Here is a 25,341-nt window from a genome sequence, read left to right on the forward strand (position 1 = left end):
TAAACTATTCACATTAGTCTCTGATTTAAAATTTCTCTCTGTATAGCACAGGAAGCAGATAATAAACAAAATTAAATTCCTAAACTTTACCATGAAAGACATCAGTAAATATAGTCCTTATTACAGCAATGTCATAAAGTGATAAAATTTAGCTCCATTTTATAGATGAAGAAAGCAAAGCAATGAGACCAGTATTCAGCCCAGTCTCATACTCTGAGTTTGTCTGCTGCCCTCCTTATGTCTAGACCAGCTTGTTTTCTAAAGAAAATCTTGAATATTTTTTGTAGATATACATCCTAGATACTACATATGGTGTAGAAAACTAAAGCTATATTTTAAGACAACTTGGAAGATTTTTTAAAATAAATAAAATGGGTTTAATATGTTAATAACATAATTAGAAATTTTAATATAAAATTCTATTGATTTTCTCTTATTGCTCCATTGGCAGTTTTCAGCACATTTCCTGCTCTTGTATCAGGAGTGATTTAACTGCTACTTACATGTTTCAGTCACCATCACGTTGAGTGGGAAAGTGGGTTGAGTGGGAAAGTGGTTCCCAGCATTATTCCAGGGCATTTGTAAATCTGGTCAATAACTCATTTATACATATTTACTGTTTTAAGAATAACACATACTATGAACTATTTTTTCAGAAGAAACATAGAAACTAGGATTTGAATTTTCTATACATAAGAACTTTAACTGCACCAAGCTTATGTGTTCATGATTTACAAAACTTTACAACCCTTCTCCAAGTATTAGTAGGTGCTATTGTCTTTATCAATGAAAAATATTATAACAATCATTTATTTTGAAGTAAATACATTGTCCTTTGGAGTTCCTTGTGGCCTTTTCTATCTGTTACTTACTTTATTTCATTATTGCTTATCCTAGAAAAATAACTGTCCTGGATGAAAAAGGTCTATGTAGAAGCAAGGAGTTTTTCTCCCTACTGTTGCAGGGAAATAGTGCCTGTTAAATGTGTCTCTGCCACACACACACATGTGCATACCACATAAAGAGACAGGCTGTCATGAGAAAAAAAGTATACCTTCAGTTTTCAGTAGCTGCAATAGATCTCTTCTGCATAATATCAGTATCCATTTTTAACACTTTTACCTTCAGTTACTCCCATTTAGTTTCCCTATCCTCCATACATAAAAATACAATTTAGACAGTGTCATAAAAATTGAGAAAATAAAGTACTTTGAGTTAATTAACGCTGAGTTCAATAGCACAGTTTCAAAAAAGACCCCCAAAAATGCAACAGGGCACACGAAAATTATTTCTGTTGGTTTTTGATGATTCTCTGTAGTTTCGTTACTTACGGCAAATCTTCGAGTCTGGAGGCCTCATGTCTTGGGTCCAGCAGATCATAACCACATTCATTGTAGATTTCTAAGTAGGAAACATGAGTCGTATACACCTTACTGCTATCCTGGATAAGAAAGAAAGAAAAAAAAAAAACAAAACAGAAAAAAGGAAGAGCTGTAAAGAGATGTCAGAGCTAGATCAGAGGACAAATTCATCACTACAACTTTTATGTTGCTTCCTCACTCTCTTTTTCTTTTCCTGGGTATGAGTTACATTGCCAATTCATGATACTTTTAAGTTTTCTGTTACTGTAAGTATAACATCTCAAGAAGAAAAAGGAAAAACCACACACACACACACACCCCCAAAAAACCATACACACACACCCATCCAAAAAAACCCAAAACCCCACCATGCCAATGAGTTTAGTTTGGGGTTATTTTATTGGTTCCTTATATCTGGCAAAGTCTTTATAAACTTAGAACATGGCAGCCTGCTTCAGGAACCATGCAACATACCTTTTTTTTCTTCTACAGCACAAAAAGAATGGTCTAAAGAGGTAAACTCTCATGGATAGAAAGACTATGCTTAAAAAAACCCCAAACAACACTAAGGAACAACAACAAAACAAAGATCTACTTTTAGAAACATCAGTGACATACTGCTTTCCACTCCCTTTATCGTAACATTTAATCACTGTATATGATGTTGGCTGTTTCCTGTATTTCTCATTTTTTGTATAATACATTGCCAAATGTAACTTAACACAACTAGGTTTTGCAGACAGAATTTTCTCCTTCCCCAAAGCCAAATCCAAACAACATAAACCTCAAAATAATGGGCTATGATTTCCAAAATAATAATAATAAAAAAATATTAGTCACTACTTTTCAGCAGTATCACAGTAGCAGTTTAATAATCCAATCCACTAGAGTTGTTTTGCAAAATACTTTGAGATAGGAAATGTTCATTTTCATAGACTAGTTAGTTCCCATGGGGTTTTTTATTGATACTGAAAGTTCACTATTTCAAGGTACACCATTTAAAAAGACACACTACGGATGGATGGAAAAAACAGTAAGGAACTGTTCAAACAGGAAGCTGTGGAAATAGAATTTCTAACCAATAAATTATTAAAACAAAGGGCCTGATTTGCTTCTCATTTTGGGCAAAAAGGTTTTTTTCCTTTTTTTCAAATTGCACTGCCTCAGCACAAGTAAGAGCTTCAAAAGTCTTGTATTTTCTGTCTCCGAATTCACTTTCTCTTGTTTTATCTTACTTAGGGTTAGGAAGCAGATGACTCTTCACTGTGTCAGCACTTTCCAAAGCACTGTTGTAGATAAAAGAAATGGAAAAAGTGAAAGGTATGAAAAGAAAGGCAGGTGGAAAGATAAAGCAACAAGAAGAGATGCTTTAAGATGCACCAAGAAAGAAAACATACAAAACAAAGATTTTGAAGCAGGTAGACAGAAATATCCCTGTAAGCATAACTAAATAGAGCTTTTGATCCAAAATCCAGTCTGAAAAAGGAAACACAAAATAGAAAACAACGTCCCATACCTTCCGCAACTGATCAAAAACAAAAGACAGAGTCCTGGGAATGATGCCTCGATCACTGTAACGTTCTGCTCCTCCTGCGATGGTAAAAGTTTTGCCACTGCCTGTCTGGCCATATGCAAAGACAGTACCATTGTATCCTGCCAAAACACTACAGAATAAAAAAAATGAGAAGATAGAACCAAAATATAGTTAACAGTAATTCCTAATTACATAGAAGCTGTCTTCAGTAATACAAGAATGAACTTCAAGATATGTGCTCTAGATTCAATGGAATTTAAGCTGTCTAGAACTGAAGGGCTTTTTGATGCCTTGACTTGCCCCATTGTTCAATATCATCATTAGTTGATCATATTTATTACTATCTACACTGCCTTTGTATGTTTTTTTTCTTTGGCTGATGACTTTTTGCTAGGATGGTATTTAGTCTGTAAAAAGACTGTAGATGTCAGGAATTGTGACCATTGATACATTACAGCTAAAGAACCTGGAAATATTTCATGAGATTTCATTACTTGCAAACAGAAAACTCATGTAAGGATACAGTTATATCAGTGGTGTTTTTTCTTTCTGAGAATACTACTACACTAAACTAGCAGACTACTGCTAGCTTAGATTACAATATGCAGGAGAATCTGTGCTTGTATTAGTGTCGTAAAATCTTTATTTACTATGATAACACACAAAACCACACTGGTAAAAGCAAACTTTCCTGTTGGAACTGTGCCTGTACAAGAAGCTTCTGTGGAACAGCAATAGTAGCGATGCAATGGCATAGCTTGAAATGATATTTAGACACAATAATCTTTTTTTTTTTTTCCTCACCTTTTCTACTTGCAGAAGTGCTTAACAAAACTCCAGTTCAAATATCTTTCTCTAATTCATCGCAACCTCATTGTTAACTTCCACATGATTTCCACCAAACAGTAAATAAGCTTAATGACAGTGGTACAGCTATACACCGTGGAGGAAATGTGGGACTTAGCTGCAGCTGACATACAGCTCAGCAGCCATGGCTAACTAAACAGAATTTTCAAGTTGTGACTTAACAGATTTTTGGTCCTGATTTTGTTCTAAAAGAGAGGGCTGTTAATGCAATGGACGAAAAGCAGTGCCCTAAATTATGGTAATCTAGATTCCATAGTCAGTAAAATTTGAAGGAGCAACTTTTACATACAAATATAGCATCTTTTTTCTTCTTAATATATGGCAAAATTTCTTGCACTGTTTATGATGACAGTGTGATATCTTTCTCAATTAAGTCCCCTTTGATTGGCTGATATCTGAAATGTAAATACAGTGTTTCATTTCCTCCTTGATATTAAAAGTAAAATTTGTTATCCAACATTTAGAATTTCTATTGATACTCATAGTTCACTATCATGCATTTCCCTTGTACAGCTCTGTCTCAAAAGACAAAAATACTAAAAATCTATTTCCCCATTTCTAATTCCATTTCTTGTTAATTATTGTTAAATGCCCTTAACTTGAAAAATATTTTCAGTGCTCTGAGGTTTTACACTTCACACTGACTGACTCTAAAAAATGAGGTAAAAATGATGGAGGACATAATTATTTTGAATTTTCACTTGTCTGTAAAAGCAAACAAACACTGTATAAAACCATCAAAAATTATTAAAATCAGAAACTAAGTAGTGATGAAATCAGTTACTAATATTTAGATGGCTAATCAAACCAGAATTCATAGGAGTCTATATTTGACAGAATATATGATTAAGAAATCAGATTAGACTTAAGTTTTTCATTTTCTTTTCACCAGCTGTCAATTAAAAAAAAAAAGCGTCCTAGATTCATCCATCTCAGAATTGTTCTACTATAATTCCAACATCTCCCGACAATATATAAAGCAAGAGTATTTGAAAACAAATAAGTAATCACGAAAGATTTATTTTTTGATAAAACTTTCAAAAGCAATATCTACTTTGTACTTGATTTACTATGCTTGAAGACCTACTAATTTTGCTAAAGAAAAGCTAGAATTTTCAATAAAAAAAATGCACAAGAATAAAGTGATAAATAAGCTAAGATTTTAAAAAGTAAAAAGGGGGCAAACAACCCTTGCATAAGAGGAAAAGTACCACATATAGATAGCTGCTGGTCTGGTGCCAAAAGAGATGCAATGGTTCTTAAAGTTTATTTAAAGGCCTGAGTAGTTGCCAAATTGCTTATTTTAATCCATTATAGTAGGATGTCAGAGACAAAACCAGAAATACATTGAAAGCAACTACACTGAACATCTGTTTCTAAAGATCAAAATGCCCAAAGACAGAGTATATTTAGATTTTAGATTCCAGATGTTAAAAATCAAAACAATTACTATTGTAAAACACCTCATTCATCTATCTTAGGAATTTCTAGTGCCCACTGTCACAGTATGTGGAAGCTGAAGCCAGTAACACGTTGTCAGAATGTAGGGGGTATCAAAAGAAGCTCAGAAATGGCAGATTCAAAACAAGTGAAGGGAAATGATTCTTCATGCAAAAGGTAGTTAAACTGTGAAACTCCTTGCAGTGGGATATTTTGGATGCTAACAGTTCACACAGGCTTCAGTAGAGATTGCACAAATTAGTGAAAAAAATTCTCTCAGGACTACTAAACACAGAGAAATTAGTCTCTAAACTATGAACACCTAGAGGTCAACATAACACTTGGGGGAAGTCACTTTACATGCATGCACTGTTTTGTTTTCCCCTAAACACTGCCTGTTAGTCCCCGTCAGAGATAGCATACTGGGCTAGCTGGAACTTTTGCCTGACCCACCACAGTTACTCTTCTGTTTTTACATCCCTGCTCTTTGGCTGATCCAGATCTGGCATTTCGGGTTGTTAAGTTTTATTACTCCTTCTCTTCTTTAAAGTTGTTGAAGGTATATATTTTCAGCTACTGTGACGTGGCTCCTGCAGAAAAGTATGTTTTGCAATGTGTCTAAAAAAGCGGTAAAGGTGTGGCTGCAAACTATTAACTTGAGGTCCCTGTACTTCACAGAAAGCTGTTGATTAGGATCATCACATGTGACAGACATTATGCTGTCAAAACAGCTACAACAGTCAGTGCATTTTCTTTGTGTTATTTTACTCATATATTTCTTAAATGTATTGTAGGGCATCAGCACAGCTCTGAACGGTTTTCCAGAAAACACTGAAAGTTCAGAAAATGTGAACATATAAGTGGCAATAATGTATTCCCAGAGTCCAATGTAATTACAGGTAATATTAACATTGCATTGCATAGATGCATTATGAAAGTGCTAGTCATGATTCCACAGTTGAATTCCACTTTAAAATCCAGGCAATCTTTTTTATATATAATTATACATACATGCATATATAATTGCATCCTTTCCATATTTACAGCACTCATTTCATTCAGAGTGTATTAAAACTAACAACCAAGCCTATTTAAGAAAAGCCTGCTTGAGATGCTAAGGAAGCCTGTAAGGGAAGAAGACCACCAATAACGCTAGCGAAACTGGTGGCAAAGCCTTCAAAGAGTGAAGCACAACCCCACGAAGACAGGATGGAGAATAAATTCCCTTTCTAACAAAACCACCTTTATAAGAGATGAGGGACTAGGAGTTCAAGCAGGACTGATGGAGCTCCTTTGGCTTAGAAGCAAGCTGAAGACTATGATCTTACCTCCTGAAAAGAGTAGATCAGAAGACACACCAAAAAAGAAAAGTCCCTACTGTATCAGCTTGTTCACAAAGAATTAAACGCAACAGAACTAGAGCTTATATGTGTACACATATATGCTTATGAAAGACAAATTTCAAAACTGAAGATGTGTAACCATCAGTCTGGATATAATATTCTGAATATTAGTCAATATCAGTTTTGAAGGTCTGTATGTGATAAAGTCTACATGGATTATGTCATAAAATCCATGCCTGATGTTACTAATTTACACTTCTTTTAAGGAAATTCTCTTGGAATCAATGGGAATACAGGATTTTTTAGCAGCAAGGCTTGTGGAGAAACTCTTATCATAGCAAATACTTGCTATGCATACTTTGCTCTTTTTCCAGTTTTAGGATTTTCAAGTCAAAAATAAATACCAAACTTAATCAATGTAATTTTAGTTCATTGTCCCAAGGCATTTTACACTGAAACGGTAACAGTATATGTAGGTGGACCAGTGACGAGCACCTAATCAATAAATCAAACCAATATCTATTTACTAAATACTCAGGAAGTTTAAGGTACGTACTTACTGTTTTCAACCTAAGATGCACAATCTCTTTAGGAGACTAAAAACATAGAAAGCTTCATAAGCCTTTAGCCATTCGCAAACTGCTATTTAAAAAAAAAACCACAGTAATCTACACTGCAGAATTACCCTTGTCAACATGAAGCATCTCTCAGATGCTATGAGTTAGTATAGTGAGTAGAAAATCTGTGCATTCTCCCTTTCATCACAAAAAAGTAATTGCAATAGGTACCTAAAAAAGTTGAAAATACCAATTACAAGATGACAAAAAGAGTGTATTTTCTAAACAGCATCCAGCAAAACAATCCTTGAAGATGCAAATTAAGTCTGCAAGTTAAAGCTGTCCCCAACAGTAGTGGAACTGATTCTCTACTGGGAAATGTGGTAGAGAATCAGCAAGTCTTTTCTGCCAATTCTGCAAAATCTACTTTGCAAGATTGCAGTTCACCCAGCCAAAATCTGCATCTTTGCTCTTCAGATTGTCTGAACTAAAATCCCAAACCTTTGTTAAACTTAGCATTTGAAAGTACACAGGCTGACATGGTTATTGACGGCAGTCTTGTAAAGACTTTAAAATCTACATACATAAAAATCATACACTAAAGGGATATTTTCAGTCATGTTCCATCATCAGTGTTATCAGAATATCCAGAAGCTTGCATTTATTTTTTTTTCTCCCAGGAAGCTGAGTTTTGGCATGCTTAAGGAGACACTTTGTTGAACAAATTTTCTCTTTACTGCTTCAAACAAAACACATCAAAGACATATAATCCAAGGAGAAGCTTTGCTGAAACGATTTTTCATGAACTTATGCAATGTTGTATAGCTCCCTGCTCAGAAGTTCACGGACTACTTCCAGACAGATTAGCTAAAATGTTGCTGAAGAAATCTGTCTCCAGTATATCTTAGCAAAGTTACTCCTATTATGATTGTCAGAGTTCCTGGAAGGCTGCTTTTTTTTTTTTTTAATAATACCAAGCTCAGTCAAGTCTACTACAGAGAAAAATAAGGTTTTAAAATATGACTAAAACTTGTCTGCATTTGTAAATTTGTTTCACAGCATTAGGAAATTCAGAGACTTCATTTTCCTTACACACTATAACATGCAGGCATATATGTATAATATATTGTGACAGGCTTAGCTTTTATAAAAAGAAGAGAAAGTAATATTCATCACAAGCCACATAAAGCAATCTTTACATAGTAAAATGCATATCAATTTTACCTACAAAAATATTAAGGGCTAGCTTTAAACCAAAGAAATACAGAAAAATATATACAAAAAGTCAGTTTCCAACAAATAATTTGTTGTTTCAGCTTTGCTTCTATTACTTTACAACCAGGTATGCCATGTTCCTATCTGGAAAATACGGACCAACTTAAATGTGTAGAAGAAAAAACAGAGTTGTCATGTACATGAGCAGTAAATCCGAGTTGTTGGACCTTGTACCTGTGAACAAGATTCATTGAATATGGACAAGTGTCATTGGCCTGAACCTTTGTACATAACAAATCAAATCTTAATATTTTAGATTTAACTTATTATGCCACAATATTAGGATTTCCCAGATTTTGTAGCATAATTAATAATTGTGTCAATACATATTTTTAAATTGTATATTTTTGTGTTTCGGTAAAAATACATCTCATCAAACCATATGAAGACTCACATATCACAAAGCTGTACATAAAAAAAATGTAATGTTTGCTGGATATATTAATTTGAAATTGAACCATGCAAACCCTTGTGGCTATATTTACATAAGTTTGCTGTAATTAAAGGTGCGTTGGATGATAAATGTTAGTCTTGTTGTTTTTAATCACTGTAAGAAAAGTCAATTCAAAGCAAGATATTGGTGAGAAAACATCATGGTTACCTGCTAAGTATTCTGAATACATTCACAAGTGTTTATGTAATAAGCAGGTCTGTTTACTAAAGTTTGTATCATTAAACAACCTGAAATTATACAACAAAGGTTTCCCTTAGTGGAATAAGGCAGAGGAGGAAAATACACACAGAGAAAAGAAGAAGGAAATAGTCATAAACCAACAAGAAAATTTTAACAATAGCTAATATCAGTTTTAATGAAATAACAACATTAATTGCAGGCAAACAAGCCCAATCCATTAATAAGTATCATTTTATTACAGTCCTAAATCCTCTTTATCCTTTTATTCTGCAGTATAAATTCTAATCTAATTATATGCCAAATTAAAGAAGATTTTAACATAGAAAAAGGTTAGATCTGTTCTCACATTTTACTCAAAGAGCTGAATGCTTCTTTTCTGCTTAAGCACTCAAAAAATATTGCTGGTTTTTAGAAATACAACAGCTTGTACTTGACCTTACAAACCTAAAGAACAACATTTTTTAAACACAAAGAAAATATAGACCATGTCCTCTAGATTGCATAGAATTGAAAGTATACCTTTTCCAAGCAACAAATAGTTTGAGCACACAACTAAGGAGATTAACTTGATCACACTGCTATATAGATCTAACCATATATTGTGACAGCAACATAATTTATCATGATGTGTTAGGATAAACCAAAAATGTTCAAGTTTTACCTCCAAGCTATGGCACAGACTACCAAGAAATCTCCCAAATGACAATCTTTGAGACAGAAATTGCAATACTTTCAGTATTTTCCTGTTCAGAATATTAAAAAAAAAAAAAACCAAAAAACAAAAAAAAAGCAAAAACTAACCCACCAGAGGTTTAGAAAACACACTGAGAGTTCTCCACTTGCAAAGTCCCATTAACTAAGACCATGAACCAAAGCCTATTTAAGTCAATGACCACCTTTAAAATAATTTCACTGAGTTTTAGGTGTGATCCAAAGTTTGGGACAATTTGATGCAGATTTTTTGCTGGTGTAAATGCTTAAACACACTATAGTTTTTAAACATGCCTGCATGTATCAAAAGTACTTCTAAAGTACTTCTAATACTTTATGAACTCCCAACATACATTCTACAAATCATTTTTTTCTGATTAACTTGGAATACTCCTAATACTTCTCTTGTTTCAGAGAAGAGACATAATAAAGCAAGCTGCAAGCTGAAGTAAATGTTTCTTGATTATTCCACTTTCAGTACAACCTTAAAACTGTTTAATAACCGAAGTACTGTCATGTAATAAGTATATAAGATTATGTAATGACGTTTGTTCAGGAAAATAAGTTTTGGCTTTATAAAAAATGAATTCTAACATGCTTTCTCTTCTGCCCTTTAGACTTTGAGAAACTGATGGAAAAAAAATTAAATGCTTGATTAAAATAGCAAGGGTTCAATATTTCAAAAATTCCCTTACCAGTTGTAAGACAGTCATAAAAAAGATCCTCACAGTCCAGAGACAAAAACCTGTTAATATGAAATTGTCATTACATGTAAAGATTTAGCCAGTAACACTGATGAAGAATAAAGAAATGCTGTTAACAGTATAGCTGCAACTATGATGGTCTAAAAGTAGAAGTAAACCCAGCTATTTAGGGAGAGGTAGCATCTTTTATTAGACTCTCTAATATAACTGGGGTAAAACAGGACTAGGCTCAGGGCTTTGGTGGGTTACTGGTGTTTTGGTTACATTAGAAAGACCCTGCCTCTTCCCTCACAAACTTGCTAAGCAAAAGGTGTCACTACAACTTTGTATAAATTATCAGGCGTAGGACAATTATTTCTAGTATGGACTCACATATGAATGTAGTTAAAGGAGAGCAATGCCATCTGTTTTTTCCCCCTCGAATTTTCTTACTCAATTACCAGTTAACTTGCACTTTCTAATTTATTCATAATTAGTGGCAATTTAAAAGTGTGCATAGTGAGAAATTAACTTTTTCTTTAAAAATCATTTTAGATTCCTATTTAAATAAATGACTGTTACAGAGTTATGTGCTGGCATTTTCAGTCACTCAGCTGACTTGCCTCACGCCTGAAAGATGTCTAATTCCTAAATATAGAGTGTGATACAGAAGCATAACTCATGCAAGCAATTCCTTTTTAATTGATAGATAACATTATGTTTACAACTGCTTAACATTCCTCAAGTGAGAAATTCCTCAACTGAGAGCTAGACAATTTATGGTTAGTTACTACAGTTTAAAATATCATTCAGTACATCGTCCTTGAGTATCTGAGACAATATAAATAGTGGTATAAAGCCCAGTGACAGTAGACAGAGGTTGGAAGCAGACTGAGGTTGTTTTGTGGTTGGTTTTTCTGGCTACATTTTGTTTTAATTTCCAGTGAAGATCATTTGTTCTATTTAAAGTTTAAGGACACAGAAATTTTCTTTTGCTTCTGTGTTCATCGTTAACATGACTTCAGGGAGGCTTGTGCCTACATGTAATGAAGAATTCCGCTTCCTCTGCTGCTACACCAGTTTTGCTGAGTCAAACAGAACAAGCAGAAGTTACCATCAGAATTGGAAAAAAAAAAAAAAAAATCAACAAAAAACAAACTCTCCCCTTTGAGTTCTGTATCCAGTTTTGAAATCCCCAGCAGAAGCAGCATGCTACAGAGAAACTGGAGTGAGCCTAACAGAGCCAAGCTGGTTTGGACTGCAGCACGTTACACACAAAGAGAAGCCAAGGGAGGTGTTTTCTGTGAACCTGGAGAAGAGAAAGCTATGCATGTACCTAATTACCACCTGCCATTATGCAATGGATCGTTACAGAGATGGACTCAAACTCTTCTCAGAGGCTTACAGTGGTAGGACAAGAGGCAGTGAACATAAGTTGCAAGAAGGGAAATTCCAAGAGGGTACAAGGAAAATGTTCTTCATGATGAGAGCAGTTAAGCCCTGAAACAGGTGCCCAGATGTGTTGCGGGATCCCCATCTTTGGATATTTTCAGATCTCTACTGGACAAGGGCCTGAGCAACCTGATCTTGAAGCTAGACCTGCTTTGCTCAGGAGATTGGACCAGATGACCTGCAGAGATTCCTCTGACCTAATTATCCTAATTTGTTGGCAGTAGGCATAATTCACATAGAATCATCAGCAAGAGAAAGTAAATAGTCCGTAACAATCCCTGAAAACATGCTACAAACTGCTACAAATCCTGCTCTGCTTCAGACTGGTCTCAATGCATCAGTTTTATAACCACCAATGACAGTCTCTCTCAGGGAAGTCAGAGTGCTCCGATTCCTTTTGTGTTACTCCAAACTTCATTATGAAAAGGACAGAGAAATAGAACCTTATTCTCAAGTTTTTTACATTGGCGGGTATTACAGACAATGTGGAAATCTTGTTCCAGCAATTGGTAAATGAAACTTATCCTGAACACCAAAAGCCATCACAGCAACAATAAGTATAAAGTCTAGGCAGAAAGATTTGCTTGTTCTGACACTTAATTCCTATTGCAAGACATAGTTCCCAATCTTCAAAAGGATTAAAGATCATTTAAATAGATACATTGAAGACATATGTAATTTTTAATATTGTTTTGTTTTAAAATGAAAAAGTTCAAAGTAAGTGGTTTTACGAAGTTTATAATAAGCATAAATAAAACATATCTAGAAAAGAGGCCTTATTAAGTAAGGACTAAATTCTGTGTGTATATGTAGATAAGAGAAAAACCTGGAAACAAGAAACAGATTTCAGCTTTAAAAATTAATTACTTAGACTTTGTTAGATTATTTCAGCTTCATATTATTTTGATTTGAGTTCTGACACCATCATTTAAAATGATGGTAACAAATGCGTGTGGTTAGAACAAATATTCAATAACTGTTAAAATACCAGACTAATGAAAAAAGCAGAAAACACACCAGTATCTTTGATCATGGGAAACAATCAGCCCTCTCCTCATCTCAGTTCTTGTTAATCTGAAATATTTTACCCATGTCCCTTACTTTCCTTCTTTCTATCTCTGAAAACCTCAATTCACAGTTATTTTATTAAAAATAAAAATAATCAACACAATCCTAGAAAAAATAGCCCTCAGACATGATATTTAAGATTAAAAGAAGGAAAAATGTCATTTGCAGGATCTGGAAGATAAGTTTTCAGGAAAGATTTGTCTTTACAGAGACTCAGTATTTAGGTATCTTCTATCATTTGGAGCTCAGATTAAAGTTTATGTTAAATAAAATAAATCATCTCAGTATGACTTTTTTTGTTATGCCTTTGCCAGATTTATGAAACAAATCTAATCTCAAAATGCCTCATCTTTCAAAAAACACCACCAATTTCCAAATTGCATGTAACTTTTCCTTGAGAGCTTAGTGCAAGCAGGTTTCCTTAGAAATTTCAAAAGGGCTTTCCTAAAAGAATAAGTTGTAACACAATTTCTTATTTTAACTAAAAACTGTAAATATATTTAGAATTTCACCAGAAGCAGTGCAGAAGGTAACACAAAGGTACTCTGAACCAAAGCTATCAAACTGTAACCTATAATAAGCAGCCTTCTTGAACAACTCTAAACTGTGCAATCTAAGTCAAAATAAACATGAACTACTAACAGTAACTTAAAATGAAACATTAATGAAGCTCTCACTTTTTATTATGTCATAATTGTACTCACTTCCAGGAATAACTGCTAGCATTACTGCTCTAATTTCTCAATTTAGGGTAAATTTTAAGCTACAGTTGTTTAAGGCTGACATCCAAAAAAAATGTGTCCTTTTACTATATATAGATTCCACAGGTCTTTTGTGCCCAAGTCACAAAATTGTGCCCAAATCACCACATTAGTAATAATGCAGCTGTGATGTGAGGTTGCCTGCAGGTGAGCCAAGCCACTGCTTCCCACACTGTCACAAACATAACCAGGTCAGAATGGATAATTGTTCATACAAATATTTTGACCACATTTTCTGTAAGAGTAAGCAGCAGAAAAAAAAAAAAACCAACCAAAAAAAAAACAGAAAAGAGTGAAGTACTTTCTGTATTACAGATGTTAATTCTTAGGATAAACACAGCACACCAGAAGAAACTAAAATCTGCAGCAGTAAGAGTACTAACGTGAAGACTACGAGATCTTTCAAAAAAAATGTTAAGTTATTGCCATTAGGTTTATAAACAGCTGAGCTGTTTCTTATTTGCATGATACTTCTGAAGATAAAATATTTTCAGTATTACATTTTCATAGACAAAACACTGGCCATATTAGAATTGAAAACAAAACTCATCCAAAACACTAACATTTTCTACTCTTAATTTCTAATTGCATTCATCATCATAACACTAATATTTGAAGCATTATAAGAGTAACCTTGTTCTGTTGTTAGACTAAAACAATGCTTAATTGTTAACAAACTGTAAGAGATGGATGCTATTTATTTTCTGTAATTTTTGATAGAGTTAGTTTAGTGTTGCTTCTTAAAGATCAAGTTGGCTTTGCACAGAAAAAAATCACAAGAATATATATTTAAAAGGAAAAGCATAAAGCACAAAGAAATGACAAAAAGAAACCATGTAAAAGATGGCTTAAGCATTAACAAAACATAATAAAAAAAAGCAAATCACATGGTTATAATGTTTTGCAGAGGCTGGCACTTCTGACTGAAAAAGAAAATTAAAGTCTGGTGCCTCTGAAACCACAGGCAAGATTACAATTTAACTGGACTTAAAGAGGGAAAAAGTAGTGGCCCAACATCAAAGAAAGCACACTTAAAAAGAAAAAAAAAAAAAAACACCAACAACCAAAAAGTTGCCTCCAATTCCCACCCATCCAAGAAAAAACTGGAAATATTTTAGAATCCTGAACATTGCATTGTTGTTTTTAGTTTTAAAACGACATTGCATTGTTGTTTTTAGTTTAAACAATGTCCAAGATTTTTCTTCTGAGCATTCAAGTTTGTAACTGAATTTTGTCATGACTGTAAGTATGCATGGCAAAGAGCCTCAAAATGTTACTGAACTATTTCATTGATACTTTGCTGCTACTTTCCTTCCCCTGGCAATACATAGACAAAAACCATTCCCTTAGTAAAGTGACTCCAACAACAGAACTGAGTACATTTTCAAGTTTTCCCTTGCAATAGAATGTTGACTTAAAAAGAAACAAAAGAACACTTTGCTAGGAAAAACTGTGGTCTTCCAGAGTAACAGGGCAATTCTTATTCCCTAATTCCCACAATGGAAAGGAAAACTGAGTCATTAACTATAGAATGAAATACGTTTCAGGTACAGTTCAGGACTCCTTTAGCCAAGGAACCTCATGACTATGAAGACATTTTGAAATACATGTTTTACCTAAGAAAACATAAAAATCAAGGAAGAGGATGAGACACAGGAACATACTTCAGGTATTGCCTACTCTGATATAAAAACACAAGCAAAATTATCCTTCAGTATTATCAGTAACAACGCAAAGCTTATATTCTAATTGACATTTAACACACTCAGAGTCAAAATAGTCTTGATTCAGCTAAGAATGATTTTATAAATTGATTTTAACATTAAGGACTCAGATATTTGGAGATAACTGTATGCCTAAACACCACTGAATTTAACAGCATTTCAGCACTTTCAAGCACTTAAAAATAACTAAAAATCAAAAAACTTAAGTCTATGTCATGAAGCAAATCAATTTATAAAAATCTTTTATCAGCCAACACTGAAGTAAAGGAAAACAATATAAATTCCTGTTCACTATAGCACTGTATAGGTGAATTATTCAACTCAAAAAAATTTCTGTATTCTAGCAAAACACTCCAAAGGAAAAGAAAAATATCAGTCAGTCTGTTGCTAGTTAGCTTTGATGCTCCAAGTTCTTGTTGAGGATAGTTCAATCCATAGTACGTAACAATGAGACTTTTAACCCTTCTCTTTCCAAGCACAGTCAAATAAGATAAAGAACTTTTTCTGCAGTTACCATTAAACCCAGAAATATTTAAAGTTAAGTAAATGAATTAACCTGAAGTTATATGTTATAAAGTCAGACAAGCAAAGAAATCCCTTCTGGGTGAAAGAAGAATATAACAAAAAATTTATAAGCATATTTAACTTATTCTAGTGAAATTTCAAATTCACCTGGTCTTCAATTTCACTGTCAATTATTGTCCTGCTTTATGTGAGACTTTTAAGAAGAAAATAGAGGGGGGAAAAATAATCAAGAAAACTAAATTCTGAAGAGCTAGCTATATTTTTACTTCCAAGTAACAGTTTGAGAAGGACTACGTATCCAGCTGAGGATGTCTGTTTTCCTACAGTACAGAACACATGACAGTGCAATAGACCTAAGAATAACTTGCAGAATCATAGCTTAAATCAACAGATGGGTCAGACAATGAATGAGAAAGAAGTTGGTAGCTAAAGTAATACTTCTCAACTTGCTACAAATTTGGATTCTGAGCAGTAAGTTTGATAAACAAACAAACTGTATGAAGAAATTCTACTTCCTCCAGTGCAGGATTTTCTCCCCCACTAAAACCAGTACTAACTTCAGCAATGTGGGCATAAACTGAGCAAAGAGAATGGCGTATTGGAAAATCCACCTGGTTCAGAGTGGCATTCAGTCCACACAATGAACGAAGAGTGCTTCTACGTCGGTCTTAAATGCTTGCCTTTGCAAACTTTAAAACATGAGCATTGTTTGATTATTATATGGAGGAGAAAAACAAAAACAGTGCCAAAATATCTGCCTTGCACATTAAGACAAAAATAACAAGAGCAAAATTTGAGAATATCTCCACAGGTATTAATTCAAGAGTGTCCTTAACGTAATGAAAACTAAACGGGGAGGAATAAGATTTTCATTAGGTTTACCCCTTCATGGAACAATATAGGGAATACTTTCCTAAGGCAATGAAGTGAGCTTATAGTATAGACAAAAAACAAATTAAACATGGATTTCTATGCCTATGAAAGAAAAAAGGCAACAGTAGCAGTGTTATTTTAGGAGTTAAAAATGGAAGCTTACCATACATAAAATTCTCAGGGGTTTATTGCATATCTCCTAGATTCAAACATGTCAGTCTTTAGAAAATTAAAACATCAATCCACTTTTATGGCAATGAGACAAACATTTGCCAGCTCTCCTCCAAGTAGTACAATGAAAGCTATTTTTGACCCTGTGTTACCCCGATTACTTGCAGGATCAACAACGTACCATTCTGCTACTGGTTTGGCAATGCTGTCAAAAACCACATCTTGTTTTGCCTCTTGATCAAAAATTTTCTGAAATCTGAAAATATTAAGCAAATAATAATTGCTTAGAATCTTAAAACACTACTTGATTCATACAGTTTTGTTTGTTTGTAATAGTCAATGTTTACATCATTAGGCTTACATAACTTAGTACAATGTTTTCCCTGTAGTCTTAACCACAGCGTGCTGTTGTGCTATTGTACATAAATAGGCTGTACACAGTGCTGCTTTGACAAGATCTGTACAATAAAATCCTCTGATAAAATGATGTGGCTTAGAAAAAAATAAACCGTATTTTAAATCTATCAAGAGAATCAGTGTTTGTAACTAGCACCGCACTGAAACCTGGATAAATAGATTACACTATAAGCAAATACAGCATCCCACCAGTACAGCCAGGCTCACATTATTTCATAACTACTTCCTTCATTCTGCTGCACAGTTACTGTAAGTCACAAGGAGACATTTAATTCAATCTAAGTTTTGTCATTTCCTATGTAAAATATCTTCAGTTGTCTTACAGAACCGTAGCATACCTAAGGTTGGAAGGGGCCATCTGCTCCAGTCCCCCTGCTCAAATGAGTGTCAGCTAGAGCAGGGGTCTGTTCAGTCAGGTTTTGAATACCTTCACACATGGAGGCTCCACAACCTCTGTGGGAAACCTGTTCCAGTATTTGATCATCCCTCAGTACAAAAAGTTTTGGTTTCTTTTTTTAATATTTCCTGCATTTCAGTTTGTGCCCATTAACTCTTGTCCCATCACTGTGGACCACTGACACGCATCTGGCTCTGTCTTCTTTATTGCCTTCTCCTTATAAGGTGTTTATATACACGTTGATAAGATCCCCTTAAGCCTTCTCCAGGATAAACAGTCTGAGGTCTCTCAGCCTCTCTTCACATCAGATGCTCCAGTCCTTTAATCATCTTTGTATCCCTTCACTGGAGCCCAGAACTGGACACAGAACTCCAAGTGTGATCTCACTGGTGGTGACTAGAGGGGAAGGATCAACTCCTAATGAAGCCCAGAGGCTGTTTGCCTGCTGCAAACCTGCTTTCAGTCAGCCCTGAGCCTGTCTGGTTATTCCACACCAGCAGGAGGACTTGGCATTTCCCTTTGATGAACTTCATGAAATTCCTATTTGCCCATTTCTCCAACCTCTTGATGTCCCCCTAAATAGCAGCACAACTATCTGGTGCATCAATCACCCCTCCCAGTTTCATATCATCTGTGAACTTGCTGAAGCTTTACTTGGTCCCATCACAGAGGTCATTAATGCTAAACAGTACTGGGTCCCACTATTGACTACACTAATGACTGGCCTCCAGCTGCACTTTGTACCTGATGACAACCCTCTGATCCTAGAAGCTCAGCTCATTTGAAACACCCCTCACTGTGCACTTATCTAGGCTTTCCCGATGCCATACCTCAGACAGCTTTCCTGGGACACCTAATGCCACTCCCATCTCTTGTAAACTTCCTTTTTATTTTTGCATTTAGTCAGAAGCTGCTTCCTTATCCATGCAGGCCTCCTGCTGCCTTTGCATCATTTCCTGTTCATCTGGATGGCAATCTGATGATTCTTGAGTTTGGAGGAGGTGATCCTTGAAAATCAGCTAGTTCTCCTGGACTTCTCTCCAGGGCTGTGTCATGGAATTCTTTCAAGCTGGTCCCTGAACAGGCCAGAGCTTGCTCTCCTGAAGTCCAGGGTTATGATCTTCCTTTTTGGTTTGCTCTCTTCTCTCAGTATCCTGAATTTCATTATCTCATGGCCACCACAGCCAAAGCAAGCCCCATGTTTAATATCCCTGATCAGTTTTTCCATGTTTACAACTATGAGGTGCAGCAGATATAAGCTTTTTAATCTTATATTAGAAAGTTGTCATCCTTACACTCTGGAAACCTCCTGGACTGCTTGTGCCCTGCTGTGTTGTCTGTCCTATCTGGAACCATATTCTCACACAGAAATTCATGTGGTATATAGAAAGGCACCATAGAGTACAAGGGAACACAGCAATACACAAAATATAGACACATATATTCTATCTGCTAATGCTTTATCAGTCAAGTAATTAAAAAAATTGTGTTTGATTCCCATATAAAAGCGTAAGAACAAAAAAGAATGTTTGAGGTGACCAGGATAGACAGTGCGTGAAAGCATGAGTTTTACAGGGGAAAACGGAAATTCTTACTCCATAGCATTATTTTTGCATTGTCTTAAGGATAACAAGGCATGATTCTCAAAATCCATCTCTACAGACTTTTTAATAAATTAGAAAATCAGAAAAAAATATCAGAAATAATTATAGCTAGCTTTGGCATCTGCCACCTAAGCTAGTTTCACATATTCATCTAGTCAGAGAGGGCAGCTCCTCTCTTCCCAAGCAGAAAATATTTCCTTAGCCAATGTAAAATGACATCAGTCTGAGCTGCCGATGTTTGTCTGGAGATCTCTTTTTGAATAACATAGAGCAACAAATTCACTTGATCTGGTATTATAAAAAATAAAAAGTATTCCACTTGGAAAAAGACAACCTCAGCCTTGTTGTTAGAGGTGTTTAGACATCTAGCTTTCTTCATCATCAAAACTGTAAAGTATGCCTCCAAATTTTCTGTTTAAAAGATAAAAATATTTGACTCATATTGCTGGTACTTACTTTTAGTTTCTAAAAAATATTTATGTTCTACAACCATGGGGTTTTCTTTACCGTGTTTTGGTTATTTCTGAAACACAGTTTCTAAACAGAGTGTTTCACGCTGAGACATCTTTAGCTAGCCTATGCCAACTCATTATATCACAAGAGAACACACAGTCCTGCATTCAATCTTCACATGCAAATTCAAAAATTCAAAATAAACTGTAAAAATGGAAGAACTGATAAATGAAGATGCAATCTTTGAGATAACACTTAGAAATGTATAATTACTTGCAATGGATAGGCAAAAACTCCACAACTTTAGCAAATGCTATCAAACTTGTTCAAGTGAGGAGCATAATATGCTGAAGTATTCCTTGTGTTAAGGGAGTTATATAAAAATAAACCTAATTATACCAAACCTTAATTTTAAGAATAGGCTTACACATAGTGATATCAATCACTGTAAGGATAAGGCTTTTACTTACTTGAACTTGTAGCTCTCCCTTTTATTATTGACGAACCCGTCTGCTAAATCGTGTGGCACGACAATCTCCAGACTGGACAGAGATTCCTCATCATTGTGAACTGAATAAATCTAATAAGCATGGACATGTATTAACAAAATAATTTTACCAGCAGAACAGCATAGCCCTTAAGTATAGAACACACGTGTAAGCTTAGCACCTGTAACTGCTTAAAGAAAAACTTCTTACAAATTTCACTCAGCATGTGAGCAAAACTTCCTTCAGCTATTATACAACAAAGAAAACAAGCACAGATTAATGTTTTCCTGTTTGTTGCCACAGGAACACTACAGTAAGATTTGAAACAGAAACATAGCCAATTTCACAGGCTTTGCTTACTAAACCATGTTACTATCTGAGCTGTTATTAAAAACAAAGCACAGCCCCTGGAGCAACACCCTCCAAAACGCCTGGAAGGACATTATCAGGAAAAACTATGACAGAATGAGTCAGGCTGGTTTAAAAAGAGAAGACGATGGAGACCTAAATGCACGGTTTCTGAGGAACACTTCCATTATCTTTATTATTTCTTGCAAAGGCAGCTGAAGACTGGGAGCCACACGTTCCCCTCCAATGTTCGGAACAGCACCGAACCGCCAGTGACCAGCACCAAACGTTTTTCCTGGGGCCTTTCTGTAACAACTAGGCAGGAAAGCAGTTCCTCTCCCCCTCCCCCAATAGCTCCAGGCTAAGCTGCTGTACTTCTTGGTGTTACTAACTTCCTAAGGCTTCGGAGAGCAGCACAGGGCTGCGGCCCTCCGCTCCCGGCCCCGGGCAAACCCCGCAGCTCTCACAGGCCTGCGGGCGCGGCAGGGCACCTTGCAGAGGGTGCCCGCCCGGTGCCCGCCGCTTCCCGCCCTCAGGCGGCCTCACCGGACGCCCTCTGGCTCGCCCCGCTGCACCCCGCGGCAGCGCAGCAGCCGGTCCGCAGCCGGTCCCCATCCTACCCCCGCCTGCTGCCGCCTGCCCAGTGGCTTCACCCGCGCGTACACCCGGACAGCTTCCTGCACCATCGCTGCCCGCCACAGCGCTGGGCGGCCGGCGGCTAGCAACGGTAACCAGGGCACGCTACCCAGCCTGCACGGCGGCGGGCGGGAAAAGGCGAGCGCGCGCGCCCGTGAGGTGCGTCCCGCTCCCCTCAGCGTCCTCACGCCCTTGAGAGGCTTCAGCAGGGCTTAGAGGAGGAGGGAGCAACGGGGCTCCCTCTGTGACCGGTCACTGCCTGTTTAGCCCTTAATGGCAATTCCCCACCAGCTTTTTTTCCCCGAGGCCAAAGTGTCATGGCTGTGAGTAAAAGGAGCTTGTAAACACTGCCCACCTGAGAGGTGCAGTGTTTACCTCTCTCCTGCAGCACACCTGAAATTCCCTGCCAGGTCTGTGGGACTGTATGTTACCTGTGTGGCCACACAGCCCTCCTATGGCTGAAACCATCCATGTAAAGCCACTTGATTGATGAGGAGTGTCTGTTGTTAACCAGTTGAAACATGAGGAACAGAAATTGTGGGAAAATACCTAGATTACACGCAATGAAGACATCAATTTTTTAAATTTTTATATCAAAAAGGTACTGAAAAACCTGCTAGTGAGAAACAGTTTGTTGTCTTGTTAGGAGAGCTAAACTTACACACAAGTAATAGTACAACTCTGTTATTTTATGAAGTGGTTACCAGAAAGTCACACAAACAACATGACAGAATGTTGGCCTTAGTTTTGGTGAGACATAGTGGTAAAGATTAAATTACAGTGATTACAAGTCCACTAATTTAAATTAAGTGGAAAATCAGGGACTTGTTTAAAGAAGAGGGTAGAAATTTCTTTAACTCAGATATGGTAAAAGTATGTTGAACTTGTATCCTAAATAAGAAAAACAGTAGGGGAAAGGTTTTCTGTCCCAACTGAACAAATAACTGTCTCAGAAAGCATATGAGGCATAAGTAGTGAGCCTTCAGGGAATGAAATGGAAAAGGACTAATCACCGACTAAAGTTGAGTGCAAAAGTCAAAAGGGTAAAAATGAAAACAAATGGAAAATATTACTTGATGATTAGAGGGTGAAGGAAAAACAGGACATTGGAATAGGATAATGGAATAACCAGTATCTTCTCAGCATTTCTCAAACTGTAAAAAAATGTTGTCCCTTGTCAGTAGGGATGGGGTTGCTGAATGTGATGTTAGAGGTTACTAATGTGATGTGTGATGTGACTAAACAGGAAGGAAGTGTGAGGTGGAATGACTGCAGCCAAGAGGGAAGAAGAACCCATAGAAATCAAAGAATTGAGAATCAGAATGGTTTGACTTTGAAGGGACCATAAAGACTGTCTAGTTCCAACCCACCTGATACAGGCAGGGATACCCTCCACTAGACCAGGTTGCTCAAAGCCCCATCCTACCTGGGCCTTGAACACTTCCAGGAATGGGACTTCCACAGCTTCTCTGGGCAACTGGTTCCAGTGTCTCTCCACTCTCACAGTAAAGAATTTCTTCCTAATATTTAATGTAAATCTACCCTCTTTTAGTTCAAAGCCATTCCCCCTTGTCCTATCACTGCATGCTTTTGTAAAAAGTCCCTCCAACTTTCTTGTAGCCCTTCTTTAGGGCCCGTAGCTTTCTCTTCTCCAGGCTGAAAACCCCCAACTCTTTCAGCCTGTCTTCAAAGGAGAGGTGCTTCAGCTTTCTGAGCATCTTTGTGGCCCTCCTCTGGACTCGTTCCAACATGTCCTCTTCTTTCTTATGTTGGAGGCCCCAGAGCTGGACACGGTGTTCCAGATGGGGTCTCACAAGAGCAGAGCAGAGAGGGAGAATCACCTCCCTCAGCTTGCTGGCCATGCTTCTTTTGATGCAGCCCAGAACAGAGTTGGCTTTCTGGGCTGCCAGTGCGCATTGCTGGGTCATGTTGAGCTTCTAATCCACCAGCTCCTCCAAATCCTTCTCCTCAGGGCTGCTCTCCATCCATTCTTTGCCCAGCCTGTATTTGTGCTTGGGATTGCTCCAACCCATGTGCAGGACCTTGCACTTGGCCTTGTTGAGCTTCATGAGGCTTGCATGGGCCCACCTCTCACACCTGTCAAGGTCCATCTGGATGGCATCCCTTCCCTCCACTTGATGTCAATCACATCACACAGCTTGATGTCACGAGCAAATTTGCTGATGGTACACTCAATCCCAGTGTCATGTCACCAACAAAGATGTTGAACAGTGCTGGTCACAGTACTGACCCCTGAGGAATGCCACTCATCACTGGTTTCCACTTAGACACTGAGCTGTTGACTGCAAGTCTTTGAGTGTGACCATACAGCCAATTCCTTATCCACCAAGTGGTCCATCCATCAAAGCCATGCCTCTCCAATTTAGAGACAAGGATGTCATGTGGGACAGTGTCAAATGCTTTGCACAAGTCCAGTAGCTCTAAGGGGCATGGAAGAGGAGCAGCCAATGAAGAGAGACTGGGAAGGAGCAGAGGAAGGAGAGAGAGAAAGAGAGAGAGGGAGAGAAAGAGAGAGAGAGAGAGAGTGTAAGTACTCTCTGGATGTAGGACAGACAAGGAGAAGGGGGTAAAAAGCAGGGTGGACTGGCCTGAATAGTATGAAAAAATGACACAAACAGTAGATGAACCTTTAAAACCTTGTGAGGGATTGGTGGCCATGCTGGGGCAAGGTGCGGGAACTATTTACTGAAGTTAACCTGGTATGGGGTGGTAAAAGCTTTGTTGCAGTTTGATAGTTTTGATAGTGCTGTGACACCCTCCCTTTAATACTGACCCAACAGCTCTTGGCCAGGTCCTCATCCATCCCCAGATGGAGCTCCATGCACTCTAGCTGGTCATTGACATAGAGGTAGGCACCTTGTCCTTGTCTACCCTTCCTAAAGGGCCTATATCCTCCTGTTCCCACACTTGTAGTCATAGAATCCATCCCACCACATCTCTGTGACACCAGTAAGATTGTAGCCCTGCAGGTGTGCACAGGTGTCTAACTCCTCTTGTTAATTCCCCATGCTGCCTGTGTTTGCATACAGGCATTTAAGTTAGGCTACCGATGAGTCTGGCTTACTGACTGAAGTGGCTGGACTTTATGCTGGGTGACAGAGATTTGGAAGTGAAGAGTAGAGAATTTCAGTCCCCGAATTCTGAAAGGATTTGATATTTAATTGAAGGTCAAGGAACTGTGGTTACTTGTTGGCTTGTTTGTTGACTGGTTTGGTTTTGTATTGAAACAGATACAGGAAAATACAGTGTTCTTGGAAAACTGCAAATGTAACAGCCAAGTGCGTTATTTAGGACTTTAGCTGAATTGTGAGTTAACTGGGAAGTGGACACAAACACTATAGATATAGCTGTGTGGAAAGCTGCTTTACGTCTGCTGATGTTCAGTAGCTGGAATATGAAGTTGGGTGAATGAGACTGTACTGCTTTTGGGACAAAGTCTGATCTGCAAATAATTTAGGTATCCTTTTTCAACACGAAGTCGAGTTGTAAACTGAACCAATGGCACAGTGATGAGCACCCAACTGAGTTTGTATAGGACTAGTCTGAATATGATATGGCCTACACAGAGAAGCCAATGAGACATCTCAGACTCAAGCTGCTTCCAGCATAAAAGCATAGTCTGATTTCTGAAAGGGGAGCCGGAATCCTTGGCCACCTGCAGAATTGTCACTTGTACAGCTGGAGAAGAACAAAGATAACAGAAAAGACTTGCAATTGTTTTCTTAAACAGCTTTATTACACAGCTGCTCTTGGAGAAAAGTTAGAGTCCTTTGTTGTGCTCCATGGTATATTGCCTTCAAGAATGGTGTGTTAGCCTAGTGAAATTTTCTCTAAACTAGTGTTCTTTTTCCAGAGAAGTTACAGAAGTGATCTAAGTAGTATTCACAGATATATATATCTGAGGACAGAAGTTATTTGGTGCATTTAAAAGCCAATTAAAGGATTAATTAAATTAATTATTTTGTTTGAAGCTGTAAGAATAATAACAGAAGTAACAA

At 37.0% G+C, this 25,341-nt stretch overlaps 1 protein-coding gene across 1 annotated transcript in view; it reads right to left on the bottom strand.

Moving 5' to 3' along the window:
• Positions 1-21,384, bottom strand: part of KIF6 (kinesin family member 6) — a 157,520-nt gene extending 136,136 nt beyond the window's left edge. Inside the window, exons 1-5 of the mRNA XM_080407896.1 lie at positions 21,307-21,384; positions 20,321-20,430; positions 17,161-17,235; positions 2,878-3,025; positions 1,332-1,441 (exon numbers count right to left, since the gene is read on the bottom strand). Coding sequence (XP_080264022.1) covers positions 1,332-1,441; positions 2,878-3,025; positions 17,161-17,235; positions 20,321-20,430; positions 21,307-21,372 — 509 coding nt within the window. The 5' untranslated portion in view covers positions 21,373-21,384. The remainder of the gene's footprint in view (positions 1-1,331; positions 1,442-2,877; positions 3,026-17,160; positions 17,236-20,320; positions 20,431-21,306) is intronic.
• Between the last annotated feature and the right edge of the window lie 3,957 nt (positions 21,385-25,341).

The sequence above is a fragment of the Falco punctatus genome (assembly GCF_963210335.1).
Source record: "Falco punctatus genome assembly, chromosome: 12".
In the NCBI taxonomy this organism is placed as follows: Eukaryota; Metazoa; Chordata; class Aves; order Falconiformes; family Falconidae; genus Falco; species Falco punctatus.